Raw genomic sequence first — 27216 nt, 5'->3', positions numbered from 1 at the left:
AAATTGCAATGACTTTCATTCATTTCATATGAATCACATGATTCCGTTGTTGGTTTTGTATTTTTGTTATAGAAAGACGCCGTGTATTTACGAAAAGGACCAAGTGAATCTTTCCAACACCCCTTAGTGAAAGCGTTTCTGTGGAACGAACTGGATTTGAACATGGCACAGCCAGATTGCCAGTCCGTGCCGTTAATCACTAAGCGACCGTCACCCCCTTGTTGGTGTTGCTGCTGATGTGCCTGTTGTTATGAGGTTTCGAAATGATATATATATATATATATATATATATATATATATATATATATGCCTGTTGTTATGAGGTTTCGAAATGATATATATATATATATATATATATATATATATATATATATATATATATATATATATATATCATTTCGAAACCTCATAACAACAGGCACATCAGCATATATATATATATATATATATATATATATATATATATATATATATATATATATATATATATATAAAGAAAGTTAAAGCCCCCCCTCTCTTTGGGTTGAGCACTTCCTAAATATATTTACACCCGACACATAGTTAAGCTATTAAGCAATCCCCACTATTAATTTGTTTGTAAAAAAGCTGATTGTTAGAGCACTTTTGCGACGGGCGGGTGTGGATGTAATACACACTCGAGGAGATATATTTACGGCACTGATTCGTGCTCTGATGGTGAGAGCTGCTGATTGTTAATACGACGGTTGTAGGTTCGATTCACGTCTGGGGAAAGGTGTATGTCTAGTCTAGCAGCACTGATGAATTGTGATACAACGGAGCAGTACTGTATGTGGATGACATATATATATATATATATATATATATATATATATGTATGAATGTATGTATGTATGTATGTATGTGTGTGCGCATGTGTATTCATACTGTATATCCGTTGGAGTGGCCTACGCATTTGTTTTGTAAGTGTATACCTTATAAAGTAAACACTGTAAATTATAGACTCCATTGAATGTGTTGGTGGGACGAAGACAGTTACAACCACTCCAAGTCAGGATGAATGACAAAGATGAAAATCAGCTCTCAGAACAACACCTCAGGAAGAAACCAGATTATAGATGTGGACAGGATGATGATGGCAACCTTCTGTCTTGTGAGACAACGACGTTCTGCATCTACTCTCATGCACTTCAGCGTCTGCTCTCGCTGTGCAGTCGAAGCTGGAGTTGCTTTTTCACATGTAGTCCCGGGTGAGTGATAAGGAGACCTAGGTTGGCCCTAGGTCCCTTTTTCGGCGTTGCTGCAAAGTCCGAGTTCAACGGAAAAGTAAGCCCATGCTGTGGAGCCAGCGCAGCTGCAGGAGTTGCCGGAAGGGTGTTGCAGAGATGAGGCAGTGCTTCAGCATCTTACTATGGGGAGTCAAATCCGGATTTTTGTCAGTGTATATTCTCTTACCTTTTGCTTTCTTAAGGCATCCACAAGGCATCTGTGGACAAGAGAGGTATAAAATTGCACCTCTCCTGCTGACATCGAACTCTACCCTTCTAGGGGTCTCCCTCCCCCCGGTTCAGAAGCACCCTGGAAACATTCAATGGTGCGATCAAAAGCTGCTATGACCAAATGATTGAACACTCTCGCAGAACACGATAATAATGCAGAAGACTTAATATAAAAAAATGCGAACCTGTTGTATGGCAACATGTTTCAAAGACATGCGAAGAACAGAAGAAACAGTCGCCATTACTTTTAAGTCTATTCTGACTAAGAGGTGATTTCCCACCCTCTAAAACTCCCAAATTCGGATCTCACAACCAGATTAAAAAAAACAAAACAAAAAAAAAAAACAAAAAAAAACAAACAAAGACTATTTTTTTCGAATTACATCCTAATTCATGGATTGGATTTTGCGTTAATGTTAAGGTAATTTTTAAAAAAATGCAAATCACCCCGGTCAAGGCATGAAGTCACTTTATGTAAAGAGCTAACAAGATGAACGTTGGTTATCGCAAAGACAAGAAATTCTCATTGACCTAAGTTTTGAAATAATCCAAAATATTGTAGGAGGAAAACAGTCAGCAGGAAGAGAATTTTACAAGCCTGCAGTTATTGGGAAAGACGCTACTGAAATAGGAAGTTTTATTATACGAATGCATCAAAACAGCGAATTGATGGAGACCACCAGACGAACGAGTCGAACACCTACCCAAGAATAAGATGATACAATATCAACTAAGTAACTTTCAATGACCTAGATCATAAAAAATGTATCGGATTGCTATTGTTTGTTATGCCACACATAAATAAATGTACTTTTTTTTCAATTAAAATGTTGTAATTTATTTAAAAAATAAATAATTGGAAAATTTATTAAAACATGAAGAGTTATGTGCCCTTGTGATTTATTCGTTTGTTTAGGAATTTTGATTTCAATGATTTATTCGTTTAATGGCATATCAACTATTTCATATACTTTTTTAGTTGAACATTTGATGATTCATGTTCAACAATAACGGACAAAGATTACCACTTCATCTGCTTCGTGTCAGGTGATACTTTCATAAACAGAGTTTGTTTGTCAAAGCTTTCAGCCTGTAAAGTACATCATCGCAAGGCTGTTAGCACTGCTTTGTTTCAGCTCTTTTGGCTAGATAGAGATTCCAAGTAATTCGCAATTGTATTTTTCGGTCGCTCACACTGAGAATTGAACCTTCATGATAATATCACTTTTTACAATTGATTTTTCCAAGTACTCTAACCACTGCGCCAGGAGTCCTTGTGGACACCTGAAAAAAATCGGAAGTTACATAAACCAAAACGTTGTGAAAATTACATTCAAGTTGAAATCAGAAGTTTGAAGAATCCAAATAATACGAAGTCCATATTTATTTGCCTCTCTCTCACATACGTGATGTTGCTAGTCTCAGTCTTTTCTACAAATACCGTTATGACATGTGTTCCTCATAATTATCGTATCTATTTCCTGCTTCCTTTGTTTCAGCTCGTTTGATTCGTTGATCTTGAGGCCTTTATCAATTCGTTGTTCTAATATCTCACTGTAATACAGCTTCCTATTCCAGTAGCTTCTTTCCAAGGACTGCAAGATCATGCAATTCTTTTCCTCCTCACTGTTTGCCCTCTACCTAAACTCTTGAAAAGATCAAGACTAAGGTCAATAGACGACATCCCCTGTCTTTGCAATAATCAGCTTTCATTCTTTTCAGCTCCTTGCATCAAGTTGCGTCATGCTTTTGTTTTTCAAACGATTTCCATTAAAAATCTTGATCGCCAATATGAACACATTCTTAACATAAACCATCCCATAAGTAACCAAACAGGGTTCATATTATTGATCAATGCTAGTAATCCACATATTTCGAGTGACAATTATTTGGTATAATGAAACCTTATCCTCGAGTTTCTCTTGGACTTGATAAGTGATTACAGTATGATAAAACAACCTTCTTAAACTATTTATGCAGTTTGCTTTTTCTATTGGGTCATTATATTTAGGACAAAGATTGATAAAGGATTGATGATTCCACACTAGTATTAATCACATGGCGCATTTTTTAACGCATAAAAGCTTTGGTGTACCTAAGAGTATTCTAAAGTTGTAACGTGATCGTTACATTTTCACAGTATGTTGTATGCAGGGACAGTCGCAAAGGAACAAAGGAAAGAAATTCGACATGCTTTTCATTTTCAGTTGAAAAAATGAAAATGGCATTTATTAACGGTCGCTGTGTCCCTAAACCACGGGCACGTAATTTTCCAAGTCAGTGACTATATGGGCACACCCCGGCTTTTTTTCTCGAGGGCAATTACCCGCTTCCTAGTTCGCAGCTACAACGAGCTACTATCCTGCAGTTCGCTCTATGATACTCGGTCATTTGACATTTTCATTCAAAGTTCGGATTCCATCTTCAAAGTTGCTTGATTCGCAATGTGTGTAACGTTATATACGTGTTAACATGTAGGGTCCTAATACGTTGTAGATACTATCGCAAAGGCGACTAAGACAAGAAATAACTCAACCCATTTTTTTCGTTGAAATAACATTTATTTCCGGATACTTTCTCAAATAAAACGTGAACACAATCCTCACTTACGTGATTGTGATTGTTATCCTCTTTCTAACGTCATCCCCGTTTGCGCATTTTTTTATAACCTTTTTCCTTCTTCCTTGCCGTGACGTCATCTGGCATGCGGCTCGGACATTTGCATATAGCTGTCATACGCGCATCGGCGCTCTGTTACACGAGGTTAAAAGTCTCTTTTGGGGTTTCTTTTATCCCTTTTCCTCCGCTGTGACGTCATCTCGCTCCACTGCTTGGCCATTTTCATAGGGGAGGAGCCGCTGCTGCTATGGATGTGTTCCATGGCTTTGTTACAAACTAAGAATAACATATATCAACACTTTAGTTGGTCATTGTGAATAGAATAAGAACAATCTACCCCCGTAAATCAAACAAAACTTCCAGCTCAAACTTTTGTTCAGGTTCTCGAATCTAACATTAAAACCTTTAAAAAAATATGCACCTGAAATAGTCGGAGATGATGATATTGCGAATATTGAATCCAAAAATGAGAATTGTAGTCCGAAAAATCCATATAATACATCAACAACTTCCACCGAATTATGTTAGCGATTTTTATTATAAAAAGGACACGTGGATTCATGCCTTAAAAATCATGATCGAATGTCAACATTGATGGCTTAAAAACAAAATGTTTCTATTTTGGAAATTTGTTTCTGTGTTTGTGACTTTATAAACAGCGATTAAAACATAAAATAAAAAAAAATTAAATGTTTTCATGCGGGGAGTAATGGATTCATGCCTTTCAATTAAATGATTTTTTCAAAGTTAAAGAAAAAACATGATCCGTTTCAATCGGAATATGAACTTAGTGCGCCAATTTTTTTTTTTTTTTTTTAGCGAATCCGTAGTCATTACGCCAGCCGATGTCTCTGCACGGTAAAGGGGAAACGCGTGCAGACAAAACAAAAAAAAAAAAAAAAAAAAAAAAAAAAAAAAAAACAAAGAAAGAAAAGCGATGAACACATTTAAATTATCAAGAGAAATTGGAGAAATATACGGATATCAAAAGAAAAGAAAACAGAAACAATTGAAAAACAGACAGGAAAGAAAGAGAAAAAATGTATTCAAAGAACAGGAAGCGATAATCGTCTGATAGTTTAAAAAAGTCTATATTGCGCATGACCGGAAGTACTTTCTTGATTCTTTAATCAATTTGCCGTGTATCTTGTTTATTATTTTTTGTCTGTCTGTCTCTTCCCTCTGTTCAATCTCCCTTGTTTAACAATTCCGTAATCACAGTTAATCAATTTGAATAATAAATTATTTGGTTGTATTTCCGGAAAAATAGTAATCGAATACTTTTTTTTTTACATATAAAACTAAATCAGAGTATTGCTTGTGTTCCAATTCTTAAAGTAAACAGAACCTACAGAAATCCAAAGGTCGACTAACTTAAGCCTTTCAATACATATAACATTCAACAAATACCGTTTATGACAATTAACAGTTTACAATAGAAACTTACCAGAATTGACCGAATATACAAAATACACCAGTTTATATGGAGTCCAAAATGTCATTTACATTGATCAGCAAAAACATGTCATTTGCATAATTGAACATGATTCACTTCGTTATTGCGGATGTCTGTATTCAACTGTTGGTTTGAGATAGACATTTTCTCCTTACCATTGTAGGCACAGCACGCAACTCGCGTTTACCCCTTCTAACGATGAGAATATGTAACGAAGCCGAATAAAATTGCCACCACACAAGAAATACTGCACTCTGATTCCGTAAGAAATACTGCACTCTGATTCCGCTTAGCAGCCACGTTAACGTGGTTAAAGCGCTTCAGGCGATTTGCGAAAAACTAACCCCTAATCTAAAAAAAGAAAAAAGGTAAAGCGTATGAGGATACTTTTTTCTATATATTCAGAAAAATAATAGGGTGAGAATATAAAATAATAACTTTGAGAAATGTAATAAAGTTTATGTTAAGTAGATACAAACACACAATCTCTATTATATTTTCCTTATTTACTTTAAGTTAGAAAATATAATTTGTAAATGCTTGTTAAAAAGTGAGGTAAGCTAAAAACAAAATACGATTAAAAAGAATTATAGATTAGAAAAGGATCATTAATTAATGCCTCTTTCTTTCCTTGTTGAGTCACATGCAATTTTCCAATTTGTTTTTTTAGGCTGAGTTAGCTTTTGCACGCGATAAGAAATCTATTCTCCTATATTTTGTTTGTGTATTTCTAAATTCATATTAAACCCCCCTTTTCATTTTTATTTCAAAAGAAAATACAGCTTTGTTATACATGGGTCGTGGAATTGCATTCTTCTGCTAAAGATCTAGCTTATTTGCATATTCTTTTAAACAATTATTTTAATTAATTCCCTATTAATTTTTTTCGGTTTTCTTATGAGGTAATCATCTTTAGTTAACTATTACATGTAATTATATTCATGCAGATATTCTACATGATTTATACTTGCGTAATATTTCCGTAAAAAGTTTATAGTAAACATAAAACTCTTTCTATATATATTTATGTATGCGTATATATTTTTGTTTAAAAAAGTTTGCCTACCAAACTACTCTGTCAGTTTTTGGTCTACAAACATGGAACTTCATATATCGGGTATTCGAACCCATGAAAAACTTAATATTTGGGTTTTAGCCAGGGAAAAATCGGTGCAAAAATGTGAAAATTAAAAAAGATGAAATTTGCCAGGTGATGGTGGAACGATGGCGTTACGTAATAGCTGTTGGTTCATGCTTTAATTTTTAGCCTTGCAGCAAACATGTCTTCATAGCCCCTATATCAACGTCAAAGGGATAAATAAATCGTAAACTGAACGTTTTGGTTTCGATTCTCAGTAGTGGCACACGAGTCATTTTTTTATTTTTTTACTTTTTAAATCACTAATATATATTGGGTGCAATATAATCTATAATATAAATCTCACCTGTCTGTTTAAATGTATGTATGTATGTATGCATGTATGTATGTATGTATGTATGTATGCATGTATGTATGTATGTATGTATGTATGTATGCCTAAAATTTTCGACAGAGGCGACGGATGTTCACAAGATCGGTATCGTTTTGGAGCTCGACCCTTCGGATGACAAATATCGAAATATTAATTAATTTAATTCCTTTACCTTCAGCTTGGAACTTTTCTACAAGGGGAGTCGTTTTTTTTCGCCGATATTTTTGAAATCGTCCCCTCCGGTTTGGCGATGGATGCAACGGCAAAGACGTCACGTTCTTTTTTCACGTTCTATTCCTCCTTCACAGTACCGGTTCGAGCCTGCCTGCCTACTACCGCTATTTTTTTCTCAACACACACCTCCAAGCATCCGGGCAACGCCGGGCACCTAGGCTAGAATGATAATAAATTCGAAATCTGCTTTAATCAAAATACCATATTTAAGCGTATTTTACGACCGGGCAATGCCGTGTGGCCTGCTAGTACTAATATATTTATCTATTTATCTCGATTTATTATCTTATTTCCATTCTATGATAAATAAACTTGCTTGTCGTCCTGTTATTTTATTCTCAAATGACTGTCTAATTATGTTTAAATTGTTTATTTACTCCGTGAACTAGAAATCTCGTTCTTTACTTTATCCATGAGTGATTTTATTTCATTGATTTTGTGAGTTGGAAATAAATATTTAATAATTGACTGGTTTTTTTTTTAATTAAAAATAATTGAAATGAAGTTTTTAATTCATATGACGTATTTAAAGAAGGTTAAAACGATAATATTACTTCTTTCTGTAAAATCAATTATTCATTTAACTTTACAGAAATGAATTGGGAAGCTTTCAACTGCATACGGTTCTTTTCAATCATATTCGTTTTCACTCTCGTTTCTCTTATTCGTCCTTTAGTCCTCACATTCCAGAAGGGGTGTTTCTGACAAAGGAGAAAGAATTGCTGCTGTTCGTGTCAGTATCTATTACATCTAACACTTATCGTTGGCAAGTTTTTTTACTTTGAAGTCCTATACTCGTGTTTTTAACTCGTTACATCAAGTGGCTTCATGCTTTGTATGACGTGATTTCCATAAAACAGAACCAAAAAAAAAAAAAAAAAAGAAGGAAACGCTTATGTATTATTGAAAGTTTACGCATTCATTTCGTTAAAATAAATCATTTTAAAGAAAAAATCGTTTTTGGCTCTTCTAAATTACTAATAAAATTGATCAAATTACAAACGATATTTGAAAAGTGTCAACATCAATTATATTATTTAATTGTTAGACTCCGTTTTATATTGTTTATTACAGATTTCTATCCTCATTTTTTTGCTAATTAGAACGAACGATTTGTTTTGCTTTAGTGCTATGACTTCGATGAATTGAGAGCATTGTTATAAAAAAGTGCTAGAGATATATGCAGATTTAGAGTAGATTGGACCATATATATATGTGTGTGTGTGTGTGTGTGTGTGTGTGTGTGTGTGCGCGCGCGTGTGTATGCATATATATAAAGAGAGAGAGAAATACACACACACACATATATATATATATATATATATAGAGAGAGAGAGAGAGAGAGAAAGAGAGAGAGAGAGAAAGAGAGAGAGAGAGAGAGAGTGGGTGATGCAGTTAAAGCCAGTGTCTCAGATAATGTTAGATTAAACATGGTCACAGTGTCTACGTAACTAAATACCACAATTCTATGTACGAAATGAGAAGAAACCAAAATCGTATTTAGATTTCTATCATTCCAGTCATCATAGAAGCCAGCGGACTCATAAATAATAATTTAACACTACCTGGGAACCAAGTGCAAGAGAGAGAATGGGAGAGAGAGAGAGAGAGAGAGAGAGAGAGAGAGAGAGAGAGAGAGCAACAATTGAACATATAGGAACAGTAAAAACTCTAATAAAATCTCTCGGTTGGAGTCTCTGAAATAGTGAAATGGTGAATATCTGGCATTCGGTAGGATGCCTCATCTCCAGCATAAAAAAGAGAAAAATAAAAAATAAAATAAAAATATATATGTATTATTTAAATTCTTCTGACTACTGTGCCTATCTTGTGTGTTATTTTCACAATATTTCGGTCTTACATAGACCTCCAACCTTTTTCAGGCATATCTTTTCGAATTCCGTAATCTTTCTGTCGAACACGAAAATCTGCACAGAATTTCGAACGGAACATTTTATTCAATGCACGTGAGTAGCATTCTCTCGTCCTGTCAGCCATGACAGTAGAAGTCCTAAGTAATTCGCAATTGTATTTTAAGTGGACCTTTGTTGTAGTGTACATAGTACTTGGTAAAATACCGTTGTGAGTTACACTCTTCTGGAGGTTGAAAGTTCAATTCTCAGTGCGGGCAAGACTCAAAATACAATTACAAATATATATATATATATATATATATATATATATATATATATATATATATATATATATATATACAAAGTTCAGATGTCACCGACCGACAAACTTACGAACAAAGCCTCTCATTGAGACACGTGGACGTATATACAACTTTTATTAAGGTATTCTGAACCGCTTAATTTTTTCACTCCACTCGTTTCTTCCTTTCTCATTGCTTGACTATTCTTCTTTTGATGCTACTGTAATATGAAACGCCCCGAAGCAATAAAAATTTTCCCGAAGAGCCTTTTATGTTGTCGTTGAGATGTTTATTACTGCAAATCTGGGCTTCCGTACAAACATCTCCATTCAATCACTCGATCGATATTTTAACTGAATTTCTTTTTTTTTTTTTTTTTTTCTCAAAGAAGCGATACAACGGAAGCTGAAGAATGAAAATAATTAATTTTTCTATTTCAATTTGCGTCGTGTTAGCAAGACGGATGCTGCGAAAGCGAAAGAGACTTCCAGCAACATCATTATCTTCTTTACAATTATTATTGTAGCTGGAGTTGATGCTTTCAAGTATCGATATTGAAATTCGAATTTCGATAAAATAATGGAGACCTGTCTCAGTTTTCAAATGAGAATTAGTCTATCCAATAAAAAGATGATCTACGTTTTTGTTAGATGTTGCGTCAGTAAAGACATCTATCAAAAAAAAAACAAAAACATCTTAAAAGGCGGTCAATTGTTTAAACGATGATGTATGTTATAAAACTATATTGGACGCATTATGTAGCAAAATTATTACCTTTAACCCGCACATAGACACTTTTTTTACATGGTAGTCATCACTTATCAAGGCCGGGCAGCCACTCGGGGATAAGGGTTATTGCGTGTACAGTAATCAATGGGATAATATCGTAGTAATCGTAAGTAATGGAGATTTGATAAAGTGTCTTACTTAAGAGGGCAGTTTATCAGGAATTTGTTTATGTTGGACTTGAAGACATCCAGGTTGTAGTCAGAAGGGCAACAGGAAAACGGAAGAGAGTTCCACAGGCGTGCGCTTCTAAGAAAGAAGCTTTATCTTTATCTGTGTATAAATAAAAACGTAGATTCCACATACACGTTGAATTACAACTATTATGATTTATTCCACTTTAATATAATAAATCTCTTTACTTTTATTCTGTATCCACATACGTCATCATGTAAGATTGCTCACTGACAATAACAAGTGGTGTTCCCTGGAGTCTGGATGACAGTAAGTCTCCCTTGATTTCCATTACTCTCCACCTCTTTCGATAACTTTTGCAAATAAATTTGCATCATCGCAACAGCCACTTGCAATCATTGATTTCTCGCTGATAATGACCATTTGTCATTAATTGAATTTGGGTTGCGATAAGCCTCACTAAGATCCGAGTTTTCATCGCATTAATCCAGTGGCGTTCTAATTAGTGTTTTCTCTTCTTGATATTTCAACCCGTCTCGACCCGTGTCAACTACTTGGTGTGGTGTAAGTTGTTGCTGGCATTACATTTTTAGGGGAGGGATTTTTCATTCATCATTTACTATCTCAAAAGAAAATCAATTAATCTTTTGGTTTTTTTTTTCATCTTTTCCAGGTTTGTTCGAATGCTAATGGATCAATGCCTAGCCGATCATTTTATCGATCCTTGTTCATAACTGACCACATCGTCTCTCTTGGTTCGGCTGCTGCCGTTTTTCGTCGCTTCTCGATCGGGAGCCACGAAGATCCCCAACCGCGACGACCATGTCTTCGACGCTGATTTTCGCCCGGAACAACAATAACAATGACGCCGAAGAGCAGAAAACTAGTCTACTTCAGGACACGGACAACTATGACCCAGAGTGTTACTCGGACGAGGATGTATTTGTCGACGAGAGTGCTGCAGGCGAGAATGCGGCGGCCACAAAGCCGTTAATGCATCCGAGGGATCGATCGAAAGTGAAGACCCGCCGACCACCATGTCGATGCCGGTACATGATTCGACCCATCTGTTGTTTCTTGCTGCTCATCAGTAGTCTCGGGTCTCTCATGGCTTTAATTTTATATCTAATTGGTTCTTTCAACGAACCGTCTCCGGAAACAACAAAGGGAGATAACCTGAGTAAAGAACAGGTAAACACGCCGGGAGATCTGCTAAGCTCGGACTCGAATTTAATTGGATGTTCTAAGATATCGGTTGAAGACGTGTGGGTGATGGGTGTGCCGAAATTGATCACCGAATCAGCTATTCGATTGGTCGACGTAAACCAAGATGGAGAACTTGACGCCATCTTGGGATTCGGAACAGGTATGTGTTTTCCTTGTTGGGGGTCTCTTTCAAAGAAACATTATTGCATAAGACCCTTGTATATATATATATATATATATATATATATATATATATATATATATATATATACAGGGACACCCCCACCCCAAAAAAACGGGCCCCAACTATAATTAAGCCTCGTTTCTTAGTGTTTTTGTCCGATTAAAATGAAACTTTGCTCATAACTAGTTTATTATATTCAAAACATCACATCAAAGCACTAGGATATTTGGCCTTTTTTCTCCGTTCTACAGCATATGTTCTAGATGGCCTCCATTTAGCTTTTGTTTTGTTTTTTGGGGGACACCCTGTATATATATGTTGTGTCGTGGAACAACAGTGAAAATAAGAACAATCAAGTCGAGGTTCGGTTAAGGAACAAGTGTATTAACAATAATGTAGGAAAGCGTGTATATCTGCTGGGCACTCAGCTAGCAGTTGAAGTGCAGTCGCATCTCTCTCAGCGGTGTTGGAATTGCGCTATCTATAGTGCTAATCGGTGTAAATTCCTCTGTTCAAGGAAGGCCGGTATAACAATATATATATATATATATATATATATATATATATATATATATATTTAATATATATATATAACCCTAAATTGTTCAATGTAACACAGTTCTCTCAATAAATAAGCTTTAAGACATTAACATACATAAATCATAAAACTAACTGATATTAATTATGACACATCAATATACGCCTAAATTATGTATGTATACATATTTTTAAAATAATTTAAGTTGAGATTCCATTTATCTAATTTTCTTCAGTCATCTTTACGCAGTTTTTGATTACTGTTTCGGTATGAATGTGGATGCTTTTATATAATTCAGTTCAAATTACATTTAAATTACTTATAATAGTGAAGCGTCCCGTGTCTAAAAAACATGTTTTGAACGTGTTAAGAACGTGGTAAAAATAAATGTAAAATTGTTGATAATTGTGATTTACAAAATGGTATGGAAGTAACAGTTTTTTGAAAATTAATTTATTAATTTACATTACAACATATATATATATATGTATATAATATATATATATATATATATATGTGAATATATATATATATATATATATATATATATATATATATATATATATATATATGTGTGTGTGTATATATATATATATATATATATATATATATATATATATATATATATATATATATATACAGCAAAAGTACCCGTCGTTGATTGTGTTTAAAAAACAGCCTGCAGAAAATGGACTCTGATTTATGAAAGTATGATAGGTTATGCAAAAGGAAGGGGTGTAAAGAGTTAGCTTCTAATTTGGGGGTATCAAAACCAAAGCAAAATATGATGAAAGTTAAAATAAAATAGATAAACTCCATAATTTATTATACCATACCTGTTCACACTGAAGCACTTATCACAATATTCTGTGGATCTATATTAAAAAAACCTTGTTAAACTTTGTGACATATTTCCATTCTATGGAGGTCAGGTGCGAACGAACACCCCATAATTTTATTATACCATATTTCTTCAAACTGAAACATAATTATCAAAGTATACTTACGCAGATATATATGAAAAGTCTTTATTAAAGTGTGTGCCTATTTCCACTCTATGAAGGCCAGGCGCGGACGCAGACCCCACAATTTTATTATACCATCCCTATTAAATTTAAAACATACTTATCAAAGTATTCTTATGTACATCTATATCAAAAACACTTGTAAACTTTTTTTTTAATTTTTAAATTTTTTATTTCCATACTTTGTGGACCAGGCGCGTACGCAGACCCCACAATTTTAATGAACCACCGTTCTGCCAGATCAAACATACCCATTCCTGTGTCTCGATACATCTTTTATCATTATATCTAATCAGTTTTTTAAAATAGTCAACCATATAGGAGACTATTCGTGACCAGACACACACAGACATTCAGCTTTATATTATAGATATATAGATATAAGTCCTGGATATGACCTTAAACTATATTCGATGGTGAGGCCCCAGCTTGTGGGATTTTGGGAGTGTGGAGCCACTCCTTAATTTACATTGCTCTCAGGTCCACTCTCATCCGGAGCGGTAGTACCTGTTAGGGTCCCAACTATGGGTTAAATAGAAACCGACTTGGAAAAAAAAACATATTCTATTAAAAAACATTTCTTCAAAATCACTAGATTCGGCATTAAATAACCTGAAACGGGTTGATATGCCGAAAAACAAAAACAACCAACCAACCAACCATAGATAGATATAGATATAGATTTTGAAATACATATCCCAGCATGTGTTTTAATATGGATGATTTAAAAAATTGATAAAAATTCGTAGAGAAATAACTGTCCATAGTGTGCCTTTATAAAAATATCCTCACGCTCGATAGAAAAGAATATCTGGGTGTTCGTGTTCAAACCTAGACAGCTGTATCGCTCATAGAAAAATACGAGTGTGCTTTGTTCATTGTAATTTCACAAATACCGAAAAAGAACATCAAACTTGAACACCAAAGAAAAAAATATGAACACTTGTAAAATAAAACTCTACAGATCATTCTTAACTCAGTTTATAAGACCAATATTTTTAAAAGAGATTCTTACGCCAAAAGCTATCCAATAAATAAGAAAAAAAAACAATAACAGAAACAGAAACTTCATATAAAATATAAATATAAAAATATAACAATACATAAAAATACAGGTTAAGTCCAAAAATTCAGTACTCAAAGTTAAGACACCGGAAATGGACTCGATTTACCTAAATATGGAACGGAAGTAACTAAACATTAAGCAAAACTACGCAACCACATCGAAATACTTCTTGTTTTATCATGAAACAATAAAAAATATTTTTAAAAATCATATTTTTTACATTTATATAAATATATATTTTTATATTCAAAATATATTTTTTATATCTAAAATATATTCATATGGAAACATTTTATTTCCAAAAGTAATTTAAACTTTCATAAGTTTACATTTCTATAAATAACTTTCTAAGTATTTAAAATGTATTCCATTTATTCATTTTAAGAAATTTTTCTATAAAAAATGTTTAAAATATTTAATATTAAAAATTAAGGTTAATAAAAATAAAACTTTCATACATAGTTTATGCCAAACTTTCATGCATTGTTTATGACAAAATTCTGTGATTAAACTTACTAAAAACAACATAAACATATTATTTCAAAAAGACACCATTTATAGAAATGTAAACAATAAAAATTATTTTTTTGTGATAACATAAGTGTTAAAATAAAAATATATTTATAGAAATGTAGAAAATGAAAGATCATTATTTTTATTGTTTCATGATAAAACTAGATATGTTAAACTAAAATAATTTAAAAAAATAAATTATTTCCATATGGTTTCGCATTTCGTTTCATGTTTACTGACTTCCGTTCCATATTAAGGTAAACTGAGTTCATTTTCTGTGTCTTAGCTTTATGAATTGAAGTTTTTGGACTAACCCAAAATACGTAAGAAATACATAAATAAAAATAATAAAATAAATTTAAAAAATATGAAAAATGTACATTAATATATAATAATATAAGAGATAAATGTTTATATATTTGTCTCTCTCTCTCTCTCTCTCCATATATATATATATATATATATATATATATATATATATATATATATATATATATATATATATATATATATATTGTTTATGTATTTTATACATTTTTTAATTTTTATTTTTTATATTTTTCATGTATTTTTATTTATGAATTTGTTTTACTTGCCGGTATTAATTTATATTTATATTCCTTTGTCCTCTCCTTTCCTCCCCTTACCCGGAACTCTACATTGTCACATTTGATTTATCTTCCCTTAGTTCTGCCAAGGAATTCGTCTTAATATTTTAATATATTCCTTTCCCCCTCCTCCTATAAAATATCATTTTAGAAGCTTACTCCTTTTTTCTTACTACTTTAGTTCCCCTATCTATCTATCTATCTATCTATCTATCTATAAAAGTGGGAGTATATTTGAGGACAAGTCTCAACAGATATACTCAACGAACTGATCTACAGACTTGAAATTTGGTATATTGGATATTTAAACACGTGGGAATTTTTTTAATCGGTTTTCATTCGGAAAAAGTGCTGCTAGCAATAATAATAATATCTATTTGGGTGTCATCAGATTTTTATCTGTTTGTCGACTGTTGAACGATTGCGCATGCGCGAACCGTTCACATAACAGCTTCCTTATGTTTAAAATAAGAATGTTTGAAAGCACTGTTTGAAGATCGTTACAAAATGACCTAATGGTTATTTCAGCTTACTCAATGTCTTTAACATTTGGGTTCGATCTCAGCTCGAGTATGTTTTTTACTTACAAGAAAAGAACTGTTAAAAAAACATAATACTCGTATGCACATGTTTCAGTTTCTATCCTTTTTTAATTTTTTAAAAAGGAATTCAACGTTAAGTTAAATACCGGGCAAAATCAGGTACACCAGCTAGTTTAAAGAAATGCAATTTACAGCTTCTTATCGTCCTTTTACTTTTCCCAATTCAGACCCTCTATACCCCCTTCTATACAATCACAATTTGCAGCTCCCCTCCCTAATTACTCATGTTCCATACCTCATATATCTGCATTTTTTTATTCGTACTCTTTTATTATCATCCTAATATTTATTCATTTATTATTATCCTAATATTTATTCATTTATTGTTATCCTAATATTTATTCATTTATTATTACCCTAATATTTTTTCATTTATTATTATCCTAATATATATTAATTTATTATTATCCTAATATTTATTAATTTATTATTATCCTAATATTTATTCATTTATTATTATCCTAATATTTATTCATTTATTATTATCCTAATATTTATTCATTTATTATTATCCTAATATTTATTCATTTATTATTACCCTAATATTTTTTCATTTATTATCCTAATATTTATTCATTTATTATCCTAATATTTATTAATTATTTATTATCCTCATATTTATTCATTTATTATTATCCTAATATTTATTCATTTATTATTATCCTAATATTTATTCATTTAGTATTATCCTAATATTTATTCATTTAGCATTATCCTAATATTTATTAATTTATTTTATCCTAATAATTTTTCATTTATTATCCTAATATTTATTCATTTATTATCCTAATATTTATTAATTATTTATTATCCTAATATTTATTAATTATTTATTATCCTAATATTTATTCATTTATTATTATCCTAATATTTATTCATTTATTATTATCCTAATATTTATTCATTTATTATTATCCTAATATTTATTCATTTATTATTACCCTAATATTTTTTCATTTATTATCCTAATATTTATTCATTTATTATCCTAATATTTATTCATTATTTATTATCCTCATATTTATTCATTTATTATTATCCTAATATTTATTCATTTATTATTATCCTAATATTTATTCATTTAGTATTATCCTAATATTTATTCATTTATTATTATCCTAATATTTATTCATTTATTTTATCCTAATATTTATTCATTTATTATCATAATATTTATTTATTTATTTTATCCTAATATTTATTAATTATTTATTATCCTAATATTTATTAATTATTTATTATCCTAATATTTATTCATTTATTATTATCCTAATATTTATTCATTTATTATTATCCTAATATTTATTCATTTATTATTACCCTAATATTTTTTCATTTATTATCCTAATATTTATTCATTTATTATCCTAATATTTATTAATTATTTATTATCCTCATATTTATTCATTTATTATTATCCTAATATTTATTCATTTATTATTATCCTAATATTTATTCATTTAGTATTATCCTAATATTTATTCATTTATTATTATCCTAATATTTATTCATTTATTATTATCCTAATATTTATTCATTTATTATTATCCTAATATTTATTCATTTAGTATTATCCTAATATTTATTCATTTATTATTATCCTAATATTTATTCATTTATTATTATCCTAATATTTATTCATTTATTATTATCCTAATATTTATTCATTTATTATTATCCTAATATTTATTCATTTAGTATTATCCTAATATTTATTCATTTATTATTATCCTAATATTTATTCATTTATTTTATTCTAATATTTATTCATGTATTATTATCCTAATATTTATTCGTTTATTATTATCCTAATATTTATTCATTAATTATTATCCTAATATTTATTCATTTATTTTATCCTAATATTTATTCATTTATTATTATCCTAATATTTATTCATTTATTATTATCCTAATATTTATTCATTTAGTATTATCCTAATATTTATTCATTTATTATTATCCTAATATTTATTCATTTATTATTATCCTAATATTTATTCATTTAGTATTATCCTAATATTTATTCATGTATTATTATCCTAATATTTATTCATTTATTATTATCCTAATATTTATTCATTTAGTATTATCCTAATATTTATTCATTTATTATTATCCTAATATTTATTCATGTATTATTATCCTAATATTTATTCGTTTATTATTATCCTAATATTTATTCATTAAATATTATCCTAATATTTATTCATTTATTTTATCCTAATATTTATTCATTTATTATTATCCTAATATTTATTCATTTATTATTATCCTAATATTTATTCATTTAGTATTATCCTAATATTTATTCATTTATTATTATCCTAATATTTATTCATTTATTATTATCCTAATATTTATTCATTTATTATTATCCTAATATTTATTCATTAATTATTATCCTAATATTTATTCATTTATTTTATCCTAATATTTATTCATTTATTATTATCCTAATATTTATTCATTTAGTATTATCCTAATATTTATTTATTTATTATTATCCTAATATTTATTCATTTAGTATTATCCTAATATTTATTCATTTAGTATTATCCTAATATTTATTCATTTATTATTGTCCTAATATTTATTCATTTATTTTATCCTAATATTTATTGATTTATTATTATCCTAATATTTATTCATTTATTTTATTCTAATATTTATTCATTTAGTATTATCCTAATATTTATTCATTTATTATTATCCTAATATTTATTCATTTAGTATTATCCTAATATTTATTCATTTATTATTATCCTAATATTTATTCATTTATTTTATTCTAATATTTATTCATTTATTATTATCCTAATATTTATTGATTTATTTTATCCTAATATTTATTCATTTATTATTATCCTAATATTTATTCATTTATTTTATTCTAATATTTATTCATTTATTATTATCCTAATATTTATTCATTTAGTATTATCCTAATATTTATTTATTTATTTATTTATTTATTTTTTTTTTTTTTACAAAGGCATCACCACATTATCAAGGCCCAGAGGCCACTCAAGGATAAGGGTTAAAGAGTGTACAGTAGAAATTGGTCAATATAGTAATCATTAGTAATGAAAATTTGGTAAATTTAATAACTTATATGGAACGGCTCATCAAGAACTTATTTACTTTAGACTTGAACACAACCATATTGTAGTCAGCCGGAAAGCAGGAAAACGGAAGACAATTCCACAGGCGTGCAGTTCTAAGAAAGAAGCTTTGTTCATGGAATCTACGTTTAGGTTTAGCCACAGATAAAGAGTGGGGGAAATTATTGATAGTGTTTACAGCTAGACGAGTGTTTCTTGTGAAAGTTTGGCGAGGGGGGACCAAAGATTGAAGCTCAGTTGAACACTTTCCATGAAAATAACGATACATCAGAGACAAACTCGCAACATCTCTTCTGTGAGATAGAGGTTGCAAGGAGGAGAAAAGGACATCTCCTACGAGGCTACGAAGTCTATTTTGAACTCTATCAAGGCAGGACAAGTCCTTTCTAGCAGCTCCTGCCCAGATGTGGCAACAGTATTCCATCCTTGGACGTACCTGGCTCTTATATAGGTAGAGAATAGCATCAGCAGTGAGATATCTACTGGATCGATAGAAAGATCCCACCATTTTTCCAGCGGCCTTGGCAACAGATTTGATATACGTGTTCCATTTAAGATCAGGAGTAATGGTCAAGCCCAGAAGCTTGTCAAAACTTGAGGCCTCCTGAAGACGAGAGCCATTCATTTCAATTGATGACAAATGTGGATTAGAATGTTGATGATGTAAAGAGAGAAGCTTGGTTTTAGATGCATTAAAAGTAACCAGCCACTCCTTTCCCCATTGTACTACGTGCTCAAGATCAGAGGAGAGAGAATTGGAGAGAACTTGGTCGTTTACTGTCTTAGATGTGGTACCATAAATGGTAGTGTCGTCAGCATAAATGTCTACAAATGATGTAAGGATATGATTTGGAAGATCATTAATGTAGATCAGGAAAAGAGTTGGGCCCAGGATGGATCCCTGAGGGACACCGGCATTAATACTGTGAGCTTCTGATTTTTGCCCCTCAACTACTACTCTTATGAACCTATCAGAAAGAAATGATTTAATAATTGAGAAGACTTTTCCAGCTATACCATAGCTAGCGATCTTATGAAGTAAACCTTTATGCCATACCCTATCAAAGGCTTTAGATATGTCAAGAGCAATTGCTCTAGAAAGATTGCCACCGTCGAGAGATTTGCTAATCCTATGCGATATAACTGTAATGACATCTGCTGTAGATCTAGCAGAACGGAAACCATATTGAGTGTCACTAAGAAGGTTATTTTTGTTGAGATGTTTGATTACTTCTGTATTTAACACAGATTCTAGCAACTTACTCATGACGCACAGGAGACTTATTGGCCTGTACTGAGAGGGGGATGAGCGATCACCTGAATTCTTAAATACAGGGCATACTGATGAGGTTTTCCAGGGAGATGGGAAACTATTCTCCTTAAGACAACGTTTAAAGAGTTTTGTAAGTATGGGCGCTAATTCAGGTTGAAGTTTTTTGAGTACTATAATTGGAATACCATCAGGGCCAGTTGCTTTACTCGAATCAAGGTTTTTGATTAGCTTCGCAACATCACGTACAGATATACGTATATCACATAGCGTGTTTTCTGATACAGGAGGAAATATTGGGGGTTGGCGGTCTTGGTCGCAAAGGGTAGAATTTGCTGCAAAGTTCTTGACAAAGAGTTTGGCTTTGTCTGATGCTGACGAGATTACCTCAGGTCCATTGATAATAGTTGGGATGGAGCACACGCTTCTGTTCAGGATTCTGTTTGCTATTTGCCAAAACTGGTGGGAACCAAGCCGCTGCTCAGCTACTTTGGACTTAACAGATTGAGCATACAACTCTCTTGCGTTCCTTATTACTTTCTTACAATGGTTGCTGGCAGTCCTGAAAACGGCTTTAGTTTCCATACATCTATTACGTTTGAAGCAGTGGAAAAAGTGATTTCTGTGCGCAATGGCAGCAGCACATTCTGGAGAGAACCATGGCTGGCTGTTAGGTTTTTTCTGAAACTTTTTAGAGGGTATGAAATGGTCAATACCTACAATTAACCATTCAGTTAGGTCTAATACTATAGAGGACACATCCTTTTTAAACATGGAATGCAGAGGTAGATCAGATATAAATGTACGGAAGCTATCCCAGTCAGCCTTAGTGTATCGATATACTGTACGATGAAGAGGTACATCTGGGGACTTATTACATTTCATTTTTATCTTAATTGATACAACAGAGTGGTCGGAAGATCCAAGAGGCGACAGAACAGAAACTGAACATAGTTCAGGGCAAGTTGTGAGAAAAAGGTCTAGTAGGCTCGCATACTGGCCGTCATTATCGGGCACACGGGTAGGTTCCTGAACAATCTGAGTGAGGTCATAGGCAATGGAGAAATCATGACAGAACCTCCCCTCATCATCGGTCTTGTTTGAGTGGGTCAACCATTCAACGTTGTGAACATTGAAGTCTCCACATACGTGAATGTTAGCTGAAGGATAAGTAGAAAGTACTTGGTCAATTTTCTCAGATATGCTTTGAAAGATAGTAACTCCACTGTTGTGGGGGCGATAGAGAGTAAATATAAATGCAGTAGTGTGAGCTAAAGCAACCCGGAAGCACATATAGGGTAAGTTAGGATCTTCCCTGGAGATGTCCCTCCCACATGGAAAGCTATCTTTAATATAGGCACATATTCCATGCCCATGGCGATCTTGGGGGTCAGATTTAGAAGTTAAGTTAGAGTATCCTGAAATTGCAAACTCATCTAGGGAAATAGCCTGTCCAATGCCAGTTTCACTTAAAAATAAAAGGTCTGGTTTAGTCTCCTGTAATTGTAATTTATTCATTCATTTTATCCTAAAATTTATTCATTTATTATTATCCTAATATTTATTCGTTTATTATTGTCCATATATTTATTCATTTATTATTATCCTAATATTTATTGATTTATTGTTATCCTTATATTTATTTATTTATTATTATCCTAATATTAATTTATTTATTATTGTCCTAATATTTATTCATTTATTATTATCCCAATATTTATTGATTTATTGTTATCCTAATATTTATTTATTTATTATTATCCAAATATTAATATATCTATTATTATCCTAATATTTATACATTTATTATTATCCTAATATATATATTGATTTATTATTATCCTAATATTTATTGATTTATAATTATCCTAATATTAATTTATTTATTATTATCCTAAAATTTATTGATTTATTATTATCCTAATATTTATTCATTTATTTTATTCTAATATTAATTCATTTATTATTATCCAAATATTTATTGATTTATTGTTATCCTAATATTTATTGATTTATTATTATCCTAATATTAATATATTTATTATTATCCTAATATTTATTCATTTATTATCATCCTAATATTTATTGATTTATTATTATCCTAATATTAATTTATTTATTATTATCCTAATATTTATTGATTTATTATTATCCTAATATTTATTGATTTATTATTATCCTAATATTTATTGATTTATTATTATCCTAATATTTATTGATTTATTATTATCCTAATATTTATTGATTTATTAATGTCCTAATATTAATTTATTTATTTTATCCTAATATTAATTCATTTATTATTATCCTTATATTAATGTATTTATTTTATCCTAATGTTTATTCATTTATTATTATCCTAATATTTATTTATTTATTTTATCCTAATATTTATTGATTTATTATCATCCTAATATGTATTCATTTATTATTATCCTAATATTTTTTGATTTATTATTATCCTAATATTAATTTTTTTATTTTATCCTAATATTTATTTATTTATTTTTATCCTAATATTAATTTATTTATTTTATCTTAATATTTATTTATTTATTATTATCCTAATATTTATTCATTTAGTATTATCCTAATATTTATTCAATTATTTTATGCTAATATTTATTCATTTATTTTATCCTAATATTTATTCATTTATTTTATTCTAATATTTATTAATTTATTATTATCCTAATATTAATTGATTTATTATTATCCTAATATTTATTCATTAATTATTATCCTAATATTTATTCATTTATTATTATCCTAATATTTATTCATTTATTATTATCCTAATATTTATCCATTTATTATTATCCTAATATTTATTAATTTATTATTATCCTAATATTAATTGATTTATTATTATCCTAATATTTATTTATTTATTATTATCCTAATATTTATTCATTTATTATTATCCTAATATTTATTAATTTATTATTATCCTAATATTTATCCATTTATTATTATCCTAATATTCATTCATTTATTTTATCCTTATATTAATTAATTTATTATCCTAATATTTATTTATTTATTTATTATTATCCTAATATTTTTTAATTTATTATTATCCTAATGTTTATTCATTCATTATTATCCTAATATTTATTGATTTATTATTATCCTAATATTTATTGATTTATTATTATCCTAATATTTATTGATTTATTATTATCCTAATATTTATTTGTTTATTGTTATCCTAATATTTATTCATTTATGTTATTCTAATATTTATTAATTTATTTTTATCCTAATATTTATTCATTTATTATTATCCTAATATTTATTCATTTATTATTATCCTAATATTTATTCATTTATTTTATTCTAATGTTTATTAATTTATTTTTATCCTAATATTTATTCATTTATTATTATCCTAATATTTATTCATTTATTATTATCCTAATATTTATTCATTTATTTTATTCTAATATTTATTCATTTATTATTATCCTATTTATTCATTTATTATTATCCTAATATTTATTTTTTTTTTATCCTAATATTTATTCATTTATTATTATCCTAATATTTATTGATTTATTATTATCCTAATATCTATTCAATTATTTTATGCTAATATTTATTCATTTATTTTATCCTAATATTTATTCATTTATTTTATTCTCATATTTATTGATTTATTTTATCCTAATATTTATTCATTTATTATTATCCTAATATTAATTTATTTATTTTATCCTAATATTTATTCATTTATTTTATTCTCATATTTATTCATTTATTATTATCCTAATATTTATTCATTTATTATTATCCTAATATTTATTCATTTATTATTATCCTAATATGTATTCATTTATTATTCTAATATTTATTCATTTAGTATTATCCTAATATTTATTGATTTATTATTATCCTAATATTTATCCATTTATTATTATCCTTATATTTATTCATTTATTATTATCCTAATATTTATTGATTTATTATTATCCTAATATTTATTCATTTATTATTATCCTAATATTTATTTATTCACTTTATCCTTATATTTATTGATTTATTTTATCCTTATATTTTTCCATTTATGATTATCCTAATATTTATTCATTTATTATTACCCTAATATTTATTCATTTATTATTATCCTAATATTTATTCATTTATTATTATCCTAATATTTATTCATTTATTTTATCCTAATATTTATTGATTTATTATTATCCTAATATTAATTTATTTATTATTATCCTAATATTTATTGATTTATTATTATCCTAATATTTATTGATTTATTATTATCCTTATATTTATTGATTTATTATTATCCTAATATTTATTGATTTATTATTATCCTAATATTTATTGATTTATTAATGTCCTAATATTAATTTATTTATTTTATCCTAATATTAATTCATTTATTATTATCCTTATATTAATGTATTTATTTTATCCTAATGTTTATTCATTTATTATTATCCTAATATTTATTTATTTATTTTATCCTAATATTTATTGATTTATTATCATCCTAATATGTATTCATTTATTATTATCCTAATATTTTTTGATTTATTATTATCCTAATATTAATTTATTTATTTTATCCTAATATTTATTTATTTATTTTTATCCTAATATTAATTTATTTATTTTATCCTAATATGTATTGATTTATTATTATCCTTATATTTATTGATTTATTATTATACTAATATTTATTCAATTATTTTATGCTTATATTTATTCATGTATTTTATCCTAATATTTAATCATTTATTTTATTATAATATTTATTGATTTATTTTATCCTCCTAATTATTTATGTATTATTATCCTAATATTAATTTATTTATTTTATCTTAATATTTATTTATTTATTATTATCCTAATATTTATTCATTTAGTATTATCCTAATATTTATTCAATTATTTTATGCTAATATTTATTCATTTATTTTATCCTAATATTTATTCATTTATTTTATTCTAATATTTATTAATTTATTATTATCCTAATATTAATTGATTTATTATTATCCTAATATTTATTCATTAATTATTATCCTAATATTTATTCATTTATTATTATCCTAATATTTATTCATTTATTATTATCCTAATATTAATCCATTTATTATTATCCTAATATTTATTAATTTATTATTATCCTAATATTAATTGATTTATTATTATCCTAATATTTATTTATTTATTATTATCCTAATATTTAATCATTTATTATTATCCTAATATTTATTAATTTATTATTATCCTAATATTTATCCATTTATTATTATCCTAATTTTCATTCATTTATTTTATCCTTATATTAATTAATTTATTATCCTAATATTTATTTATTTATTTATTATTATCCTAATATTTTTTAATTTATTATTATCCTAATGTTTATTCATTCATTATTATCCTAATATTTATTGATCTATTATTATCCTAATATTTATTGATTTATTATTATCCTAATATTTATTGATTTATTATTATCCTAATATTTATTTGTTTATTGTTATCCTAATATTTATTCATTTATTTTATTCTAATATTTATTAATTTATTTTTATCCTAATATTTATTCATTTATTATTATCCTAATATTTATTCATTTATTATTATCCTAATATTTATTCATTTATTTTATTCTAATGTTTATTAATTTATTTTTATCCTAATATTTATTCATTTATTATTATCCTAATATTTATTCATTTATTATTATCCTAATATTTATTCATTTATTTTATTCTAATATTTATTCATTTATTATTATCCTATTTATTCATTTATTATTATCCTAATATTTATTTATTTATTTTATCCTAATATTTATTCATTTATTATTATCCTAATATTTATTGATTTATTATTATCCTAATATCTATTCAATTATTTTATGCTAATATTTATTCATTTATTTTATCCTAATATTTATTCATTTATTTTATTCTCATATTTATTGATTTATTTTATCCTAATAATTATTCATGTATTATTATCCTAATATTAATTTATTTATTTTATCTTAATATTTATTCATTTATTATTATCCTAATATTTATTCATTTAGTATTATCCTAATATTTATTCAATTATTTTATGCTAATATTTATTCATTTATTATTATCCTAATATTTATTCATTTATTTTATTCTCATATTTATTCATTTATTATTATCCTAATATTTATTCATTAATTATTATCCTAATATTTATTCATTTATTTTATCCTAATATTTATTCATTTATTATTATCCTAATATTTATCCATTTATTATTATCCTATTTATTCATTTATTATTATCCTATTTATTCATTTATTATTATCCTTATATTTATTGATTTATTATTATCCTAATATTTATTCATTTATTATTATCCTAATATTTATTCATTTATTATTATCCTAATATTTATTGATTTATTATTATCCTAATATTTATTCATTTATTATTATCCTAATATTTATCCATTTATTATTATCCTAATATTTATTCATTTATTATTATCCTAATATGTATTCATTTATTATTATCCTAATATTAATTCATTTATTATTATCCTAATATTTATTCATTTATTATTATCCTAATATTTATTTATTTGTTTCATCCTAATATTTATTCATTTATTATTATCCTAATATTTATTCATTTATTATTATCCTAATATTTATTCATTTATTATTATCCTAATATTTATTGATTTATTATTATCCTAATATTTATTCATTTATTATTATCCT

At 27.8% G+C, this 27216-nt stretch overlaps 1 protein-coding gene across 1 annotated transcript in view; it reads left to right on the top strand.

The window, feature by feature from the left end:
* Positions 1 to 27216, top strand: part of LOC145278028 (uncharacterized) — a 211447-nt gene that overhangs the window by 79044 nt on the left and 105187 nt on the right. The window contains exon 2 of the mRNA XM_080130239.1: positions 11009 to 11701. Coding sequence (XP_079986365.1) covers positions 11158 to 11701 — 544 coding nt within the window. The 5' untranslated portion in view covers positions 11009 to 11157. The remainder of the gene's footprint in view (positions 1 to 11008; positions 11702 to 27216) is intronic.

The sequence above is a fragment of the Euprymna scolopes genome, chromosome 6 (assembly GCF_053919585.1).
Source record: "Euprymna scolopes isolate OS-2025 chromosome 6, ASM5391958v1, whole genome shotgun sequence".
Classification (NCBI taxonomy): Eukaryota; Metazoa; Mollusca; class Cephalopoda; order Sepiida; family Sepiolidae; genus Euprymna; species Euprymna scolopes.
This window is presented reverse-complemented; position numbering and strand designations above follow the sequence as displayed.